The 10,210-nt window shown below is 37.5% G+C and overlaps 1 protein-coding gene across 3 annotated transcripts in view; it reads left to right on the top strand.

The window, feature by feature from the left end:
• The window catches only part of LOC125242551 (PDZ and LIM domain protein 2-like), an 81,370-nt gene extending 73,359 nt beyond the window's left edge, over positions 1–8,011 (top strand). For all 3 annotated transcript variants that reach the window (XM_048151309.1, XM_048151310.1, XM_048151311.1), the window contains 2 exons: positions 328–383; positions 7,274–8,011. In XM_048151309.1, the coding sequence (XP_048007266.1) occupies positions 328–383; positions 7,274–7,602 (385 nt within the window). In that variant the 3' untranslated portion in view covers positions 7,603–8,011. The remainder of the gene's footprint in view (positions 1–327; positions 384–7,273) is intronic.
• Positions 8,012–10,210: the final 2,199 nt, after the last annotated feature.

The raw sequence follows: 10,210 nt of genomic DNA on the forward strand, positions 1-10,210 counted from the left end.
AGTCCAGTTTTATATAAAACGTAGAACAATTTTACACAGAGGCGAACTTATTCCTTTAGGGATTTACATTATAAAAAAGGGATAGGTTTACATTATAAAAAAAATGAAAATTGAAAATGTTATGTGACAGTCACTTAATAGTTTTGTGATTTTTACGCACAATGAAAATATGGAATTTTATGAAAGTAGGTAATGTTTTGGCTACTTTAGGTACCTATAACTTATTCTATTTATAAATTTTGTTATCAATTAACTGCCATGTTTCCGCAATCCCAAGTCAGGTTCTGCCATAGACAAATATTTATTAAAGCAAGTTTTTCTCCACAGGGACCGAGAGATGTCACCTCGACGAAGATCAATAAGCAAAGGCAGCGAGTTGAAAAGTAAGTTATAGAATGTTATTTGTTTTGTTTATTATTTGTGTAAATAAACTCAATGGTCCCTTTTTAACCTTTTGTATTTAACTTTGAAATAATGGCCTTGTTATAATTCTCCGGCTTGCGGTAGATAAAGGTAAGAGACCAAACAAAACAATCCATAACTGGACAAGTGGCCAATTCTTAACGGTCATAAATATTGGGGACACCTTACACAGATCAACTTAGCCCCAAACTAAGCAAACTATGTGTGCTAAGTGACGAAATACATACTTAAATGGATAAATAAATACTTATATAGAGAAAACATCCATGACTCAGGAACAAATATCTGTGCTCATCACACAAATAAATGCCCTTACCGGGATTTGAACCCAGGACCGCGGCTTAGCAGGCAGGGTCACTACCGACTGAGCCGGACCGGTCATCCTTATATTATTAGAAACAAATCAAAATATATAGGGTTTAGAATTTGTATCAAATCAAGTATTTCATTTTAATTAACACTACAATGATCGATTTCGCGTAATAAAATCTTCATTGAAACAGACTTTAGGTAAGTCAAGTCCTACCAACTGCGCCAGATAAGTACATAAGTCATTACATATATTTGTGTTATATGTACTTTGAAACATTATCTTGAGGCAACCGTAATTTAAATATCGTATGGTCAGTCATGTTATAGTCATGTTATTTTTCGTAGTATCGATTATCACAATACTTCATATCGATTTAATCGAGGTTTGTCTATGTATTGTAGTCACTTTTATTTCTTGTAATTATTATTTTTTTCGCTTTTTTTATTGTATTGACGTTTGTAGTGTAACTGTAATCTTGGTTACCGCCACTGGGTTTATTCCTAAACTTTCGTAAATAAACTCAGATACGATTAAGTCCCGTGCACATTGTAGTTTCTCACGGCGCCGGTTACAAACTAGGACACTACGTTGCATGGAGCCGTCGGGATGCCGCCGGCGGGACGCGACAATGGGCACAGGGTTTTAGCACGTTCATTGGCTATCATTCTTGGTAATTGGAATTGGAAACGGTTTATTTACTGCAAAATCCCAAGTTGAACGGCACATATATATATAAAAGTTTAAAACTGTCATGGCCACAATATTACACTGTAACTTTGTTATTGTGGCTAGTGAGGACTTAGACCGCCATTTATATTTTTGAATGGAAAATATAGTATACTATTTTGAAAAACTGCTCTATAAACATTGCGAGGTTGCGAGCAGTGCTACTGAAATTTACGTAAAGCCACAGTATAATAAAGAGTACTATCGTATAGTATGGCCACTCCCGCTCCCCGTTGAAAGTGCCGCCCTCTCGGTTACCTCACAGTTACCGCCTGTCAAAAACGCGAACAGTCGACCTGTCATATCTCACTCATACAAGCATGGTACGCGTTCACCTACACGAGCTTAGAATGTGTGATAGGAACGCACCTCTTTCATATATTTGATCGCCAGTGTCCGAGATGTGGATATAGCGAAAAAAATTATGGGTAACTTTCAGTCCGGAGGTCGCGGGTTCGATACCCGGCTCGTACCAATGAGTTTTTCAGAACTTATGTGCGAAATGTCATTTGATATTTTCTAGTCACTTTTCTGTGAAGGAAAACATCGTGAGGAAACCGGACTAATCCCAATATGGCCTAGTTACCCTTCGGGTTGGAAGGTCAGATGGCAGTCGCTTGCGTAAAACTTGCCTATGGCAAATCTTGGGATTTGTTGCCAAAAGCGGACCCCAGGCTCCCATGCCGTGGCAGATGCCGGGATAACGCATGATGGAGAATGATGATGTTTTTGGAAGGGAGTAACAAAGTTATGTTTATTTCTTTCGAACTATAGCTTATCTGTATAGGATGTTGACAGTGCATTTTGTCGTGTAACAGTACATTTTTTTCTATTTACTTTACTCTCCTTGGCAGAACAGTCTTTACAACGGAAATCTGTACTAATAGGTTCGAATTTACTGCAAAGTCTAGTTACAGCTCGTTAGAGATCGAATGGTACAGATCTTGGTAGCTTGGTAATTAACACTAAAGATATTGTATTCAATTAATTTATATTTTATTTTATAAACAACTTAATGATTTTTTATGAGTAGTATTTACTAAAAAAGAAACTAAACGTTACATTTTCCGTGCTTAAGCAATGCACTAAACTTGTTACAATAGTTTAGGAAACCACAAACCATAAGAAGCATTGAACTGTGAATAGAACCTTTTGCAATAATGATGTCAAAGTAATATTTAACTTTTTGCTCAAAAGTTTTCAAAAAATTAATATGTACTATCAGCTGCAAAAGTGCATGGCGAATTTATCAATAATAATAATATATACTTTATTGTGCACCACTTATTAAAAGGAGAATACATTAATAAAACGATTAAAACTAGGTAACAACAGGCGGTCTTATCGCTTAAAAGCGATATCTACCAGACAACCTTTACCATATTTTAGATACTACTTACATAAGAAATGATAGGGGGCGTGAACTACCGTAATAATCGCTACTCCGTGACTAAAGTCAAGCCTTACCAATACCCATCCAAGCGACATCTACCGTAAGCGCAGTGTTAAACCGCCCTTGCAACGGCAACTGACAGACAAGACATTGTAAGTAACATTTTGTAATATAAACTCTAATATAAATAAATACAAAACTTATGTGCGAAATGTCATTTGATATTTATTTTGCCAGTCCTTTTCGGCTTAGAAAAAATCGTGAAAAGTTGTCCCAAAATGGCATTCGGCTATTGCATCGATTGCGATATCGGATTCAATCGGATCATCGGATCAATGAATTCATTCATACTTTCTCCATGCACTTTTGCAGCTGATAGTACTTAAGAAATATTATATTATATATGTGTGTTGCAGTAAATATCCATGAGCTTTAATTTTTTCACATGGGTACGAAAAGTACGAAATCGCGAGAATAATTTATTAAATGTTCTGTGTTGCAAATTTCGCAGTAAAGAAGCTTTACAATCATATTTCCCTTAAAGCATTATACCTAACCAATCATCTAAGGACAAACAGAACCGCACAGTATTAACCGAGAGAGCGAGGAAATATCGGAAGCGAACTAATCACCGCTGGATAAATCTCGAACTGCATACAGACTTCGGTTGCAGCGCTCTGTAAACGCCATCGGCGAGATAACAGGCCCCGTAGCCGAATGGCATTTCTCCGACGCCAAACGAAAGCGATACGCCGCTGGCTCTGTCGCGCCAATACGCAAGCGCGATAGAGATAGATATCTACTAGCGCTTCGTTTCGTGAGCGTTTCGTGAGCGTTTGTGCCATTCGGCTAGCCACCCTGGGGTCCTATTGGCACATAGAGCAATTTTATTTTATTTTTTTAAATCATAGATAGAAATGTGTTTTTTAACCTTTCGCTAAGAACACAAAGTCTTTGTTATCAGTCGTGCCTACAACGCCTGAATGTAAGTTAGCCACCAGTGGCGGCTGGTGAAAATTTCTGCTAGGCAACACTGAGCAAAAAAACATTGACTCCTTAGTGCGTTTTCACATTATCCGATCCGATATCGGATGTAGGACCGATATCCCATACATTTAAGCCGCCATCTTTGATTTTTGCTATTGAAATCCTTTCGACATCCGATATCGGATCGGATAATGTGAAAACGCACTTAACATTAGGTACTTTACTAGTAGTCAATTTTAGGCAAGCCGGTGGGAATCGGCTTGTATGGACCAGCCGCTGCTGTTAGCCACAAGGCGCAATGAGTTTAGTCACAATCTCCCGGTAATTCCCGACTCTTGAATGCTACACATAAATAGGTTTTGTTTTAGTTCAATATCTTTCCGGTTTTGTTTTTTAACGGTCTTCTTGGATTGCACTACTTATTAGGCTAAAACTGTTTGATCGATCGTTTATCCGACTGTTCCCCGTTCTGCAGGGACGTATTTGCCCTAAGGCCAAAAGGGTCGACGTACCAGGGTACGTAGCCGAATGGCACACAAACGCTCACGAAACAAAACGCTCTCGTAGATATATCGCTCTTGCGTATTGGTGAGACAGAGCCAGACTACCTTTCGCGGCGTTTCGGTTTCGTTTCCCGTCGCAGAAATGCCATTCGGCTACGGCACCAGGGCGATAAACACAAACAGCAAGGGGCGGCAGAAATCGAACCTCAAAGTCACTTTACCTCAAGTAATGGGGCTACAAAATATACCTAATTAAATACCAGGAAATCTTTGTTTATAATAACATTACGCTATTGCCATTATTTTCGTCAATAACAATAAATATGATATTGGACTTTTTTGTAATAAATAAACTTATATTGCAAGAAGTCTTATACATATCGAGTGAGTTGCAATAGCGATAGCGTCCGATCGGATCCCAGCTTTGGCCGCGGATGAGATTAGTTGCAAGCTCTCGGCTTGACGGAGACTGGCTATACTTTACTTGGCTTATTGTTAGAGATTCAAACTGGCTCCGTAGCCTGGATTATGCAGTGTGATTCTCAATGGTTAGGTAATGAAATAGCTCAATCCCTGTGGTCACAGATCTACCCTTGTAGGTGGTAGACAGAGGCTTGACAAAGAACTTTCGTGAAATATCCATAAGTTAACATTTGAACAAGTTTCCTGATCGTCTTCGCATAGTCGATGCTCCTTTGAAGATATTTTACCTTATCGACAGCAACTGAACATGACGCCATTTGGGCTGTAGTTTAGTGAGTTGCAAAAAATACAAATACATACATTGAATGAAAACTGAAATAAATTACACATATGAAAAAAAAGTACTCTGAAATCGCGGCAAATGCCTACCCTATTGGCCAAACAGGTCACATTGTGTAGGTAATATACATACTTAGTTTGACTACTTTGAAATAACATAAGTTTAAATATTTTCGTCAGATCATAATTTAACTGATGATTGATGAATTTATATTTTTCTGACGGGAACATTTAAAGATCCCTTGCTCCCATGAGCTATGGCAAAAACCCGGGATAATACAAGGAAGATGATGGTGAGGTAAATCTTAAAACGACCCCGTTACGGCCATAGTTCTAGCCCGAGGTCCGTAAACAACAGGACCCGAGATAAACACGAGAATGTATGGTATTGCCTGTAGATGCGAAATGTCTCCGTCGTAAATTTCGTAAAACCTTGAACGGGAATATATTCTTGCATTGATAGTTCCGTGATGTTCTTTTTTTACTTCTCTAAATAATTATTGTACACAAAGTTAAAGGTGATGAAAGTAGCGGGACAGTTTGAAAGTAATTTGGCTATGCTTATTAAAGTATGGCCACATGGCAGATTATATTAAATACTCCTATGGATCGAGTTTTCTACCAACACCACGTTACTTGTTAACATTTCAGAAAAAATATCATTGCAAGATAAAAAAATCCTGATAATTAATAAAATCTTGTTGCAAGCATAATTTTAATTAGGTCTAAAAATAGACATATACTGAGCAACAGAACGTTCTCAGAATACGTTTGAGACTAATCTAGTCTAGAATACTCCGCGCACATACTAATGTGCATACTAATGTGCGGATAAATTGGAATAAAAGCCCCTTAGCATATGCGGACTTGCGACGTAACAAAAGCCCGTCTGTTATAATTTTTGACTTCATATTGCAAATATGAATTTCAAAATATTCGCCAAAAACCTCCACAATTCTCGCAATATTCTCAAAATATTCTAAGTACAATTTTCCTAGTGTATTTTCCTTTTGTTACCTCGTATTTATCGCAAGTCCGCATATGCTAAGGGGCTTTTATTCCAATTTATCCGCGAGTACGGGCGAATCGAACTAGAATAAATATTTTCTTCGATTGGGCACCTAATGAATCGAAAAAAGCCTTCAGGATTTTAATAAAGCCGCATCATACGTATTTTCACCACTAAAGTAACAGCTTACAGTAACAGTTACATGGTTCTTTGCGTTGGAAAAACCGCTCATTTAAAATTTTGATCCATGCTCAGTGTAGGGTTACGTAGCGCCCCTTTTGTCATAATAGTTAGTACACCCTCATGTAACAACACGCTTTTGGTTGTAATTTGTAATGATGTGTTATGAAAAAAGTAATTTGGTATGATATGATATGACGTATTAAAAAGAATCTTCGCCACGTGTGACAGAAAAGTTTTTTGAACAGGGAATTTTTAGTCCCTAGTTGACAAAACAACAGAAACTTCCCGTAGTCGCATACAAGTAGGAATTCGTGGAATTCTCTTCCGTGACTTACTACTAAAAGTCACAAGTACTCCTGAATCAACTTTACATATGGCTCTGCGGAATAACGGCTCTATTACAATTTACAAGGCGGTGACTTTATCGCTGTTTGCTTGGAATGCCGAGGAAATATAACTATGAGTAGAGGGAACTTCCACAATGAACGACTAGAGCAATGCTCAAGTTTATGTTAGATTAAACTTAGTGATATAAAATCGTTTCTGTACTTTGGAAACTGAAGCTGCTGCCCGTGCTTGCTTATGCTGTTTACGTGTAACTACTGGTACACAATTTTATGTATTCAATTGATAATGATGTAAATCGAGAGTTGTTTCTGGTGGAACCATTTTTTATTTCTTGTCGATGTTCGTTTTCATCGGATAACGATAACAGATCCCTATTATGTACAATTTTAAGGGCATTAGTTTTCTAAATCTTAGTCTGTATTATAAAAATGTATGGTGTTTTTTGTATTTCAACTGAAAATTACTTAATTCATTTCACCATTTGGAGAACCCTAAACTTGCGCCTCTTTATAGTATGAGTATATTTCGATTTATCCTCGATGATGATATTAAGTAAAAAATAATTGATTAAATTTTTAATATTTGCTTTAGGTACCTACTATGAACATATTTGTCTTTGGTTTCAGGGCCTTCACAGTTGTTAGCGTCAACAGAAGAAGCCACGCTGCAAGAGCCAGTGTACGCCACCATCAAGCCTCCGATCACTCAAGCCTGGTCCCCGTCGTCGCCCCTGCGCTCCTCACTAAACTCATTACCCGCTCTCAACTCCACCCCTCTGGTCAAGTCCGCCGCGCCCGTCGAACAGCCTCTCAAGTTCCATCCGACCAACCCCTTTTATACAACATTGCCCTCGAACTACACAAGTGCTTCCAAACTACCCATATCGAATGGGAAAACGTCGATATCTACTTTAGATAGAAATAAAACTAAACCAATAACCATAGTCCAGATTTAAAATCCCCATCATACTTTACCGCGAGCGATTTTGGATCCAGTAGCCACATAAATTCCTCAAATTTTAGTGATAAAATAAATGGGTTTGGATTTAATGCTAACTCTACTGCCAAAAGTTATATTTCTTATGATAACGTTAATAGAGACAAACCAAGTCTTCCAAATGAAAGTGAAATGAAAAATCCATTTAGATCTAACCGAATAAATAGTGACCCGTTTGAGAAATACTTAAATCCAGAGCACAAATTTAATGGAACATTTGAAAGTGAAACTAAAAATATGACGAATTCCATGAGCGATAATAGTTTTCATAAGTCGAAGGAAATCACGGAGCGTTCGACGATCACTGAGCATAAGATAAGTGAAATAGAGGAAGTGAAAACTATTAAAAAGATTGTTCTGAATGGATCAGGAGGGGAAAGTGACAGAGAGACAAAACGTTCGTTTATAAATGGGGAAAGAAAAAGTTTCGGTTTACCGGAACCGCAACCATCAAAAGAATATTATCAAGGCTCCACACAACAGTCGACTAGAAACGAACATTTCTCGACAACGCCTACTCAAAGCCGAAACGATAATTTGAGAGCGAACAATCAGGACGGGCAAAACTCCGCAACTTCAAGTACTAAATATCACTTCGTACATCTGAACAACGATGTTGCTGAAGGTAAGTTTATATTAAGACATGTATCTTTAAGTAAGTTAGATCTGATTTATTACTTAGAGTTTCTTCATGGGAAAGGATATAATTTCCCGATACATCCATTTTATGGATGCTACAAATGCTACATTTAGATTGTTAGTTTTACACCATAATATATTTATTATTATTTACAGTTCAGGCAAGCCTTTAAAGTCACATAATGCAAAACTATACCTATTTAAATCATATATAATTTTGATCCCTAACAACTTTAGTGTTGTTGACAGTCGTGATACATAATGTCAGGCATTCAAGTGATCAGAGGCTCCTGGTAGGCCTAAAGCATCAAATATTACATAGTTCTACCGTAGTCACGTATGCAACGCAGTTAATTTTGAGCGAGACGTATTATGCGGAAGGATGGGGTGGTTGTTAAGACCCCCGGTTCCGATACGACGGATTTATGTCGATGACTTTCCTCAAGCACGCACGCACCTTTGTGACGCGGGAATTAACGCTTCTAGATACCTGCGACACAATTTATAATCGGCGATACGAGGCAATAAGTATCTTGAACTATATTATACGTTTACACGCCTCCAGAGGCGGCAGCAATAATTTACCTTGGCGACACGCCCGTACACATTAAATCATGAGAAATTGTACTGTTAAATTATCGTACATGCCTTTTTAAAGCGGCAGATTTATACTTTAAAAGTTGCATGTGTGAAACACGTAGTAGTAGATAGACCGTACTAGAGTGAAAAGTTTCTGTTTTCGCGCGGATTTTTTCAAGATTAATCGGAGCGTTGAATATGAGTGTTTACGAAATGTATGAACTGGGTTTCGATAAGATAAATATTTTTATTATTCGTCTTTTTACTGTCCGACTGCTGGGCAAACTGGGCTAAGGCCTCATTTAGTTTTCTTTACTCTAGATGAATAAGAAACAACTTACTTAGTAGTTTTCGTTTCTATGCCATTTTCCATTAAAATATTTAACCGAAAACAAGCTTAGATTGACAATAGGTACATACCGTTGGTAAAAATTTAATGTAGAGTAAACAGACAAGAATTGGTATCTTAGGCATAAGGTATTTTTCACCACACCAACTGTTAAAGGCTTTTTTGCCAATCGAAAACAGATAGCAGAATTGCATTTTATTCACAAGAGTGCAAAGTAATTTCATAAAAATTTTAACTTGATGTCTTAAGCTGGCTGGTAGAATTTACCTATAAATGATGATTTTGAGTCATAAATATTGAATAAATTGATGGATTTGATTTAATTTGATGTTTTATAGTCAGTATTTTGTTTGTGTTTCACTCGGTGGCAAAGTTTGTTTAACATTCGTGCCTTGAAACCCTCGCAACGCTCAAGATTCCACTTTTTGAACCACTCACTATTCTCGCGGTTCAATATTGGAATCTTTCGCTTGCTCGGGTATCAATATTGGCACGTGCAGTTAAACAACTACTTTGCCCCTTATAAAACAAATAACAATTTGCCGATTCTTATAAATTTAAACACCATCGCTATACTTTAAAATGTCCTTTGACGACCTTCTGTCATATATGCTTTTTGCCCAATGAAGGGTTAAAGTTATCGAACTAGTTATTTGTAAATAGCTTTTATCGTTTATTCAATCAATCTGTTTGTTGTGTCGTATTTTCACTATATAACGTAGCATGTATTAGCTCCCAGAAAACCTATCAACTTGTAAGACTTGCATCATTAGTGGAACTTTGGAAGTTCCTTCACTAAAACCTCGCAAGTTACTAGTCACGTGTGACTGGGAGAACTGTTCCAGACTTGTTTAAAGAGCTATCGGAGTGGAGACGCGCGCTTGAATGCAGATCACTGCATTTGTTTTCTGAAAAAAGTCCTACCTGGTAAGAGGCATTGAAATATTAATGGGTTCTCTGCATACCCTTTGAAAGTAGGCAGCGGTATTTCGGGCTAGAT

The sequence above is a fragment of the Leguminivora glycinivorella genome, chromosome 3, assembly GCF_023078275.1.
Source record: "Leguminivora glycinivorella isolate SPB_JAAS2020 chromosome 3, LegGlyc_1.1, whole genome shotgun sequence".
NCBI lineage: Eukaryota > Metazoa > Arthropoda > Insecta > Lepidoptera > Tortricidae > Leguminivora > Leguminivora glycinivorella.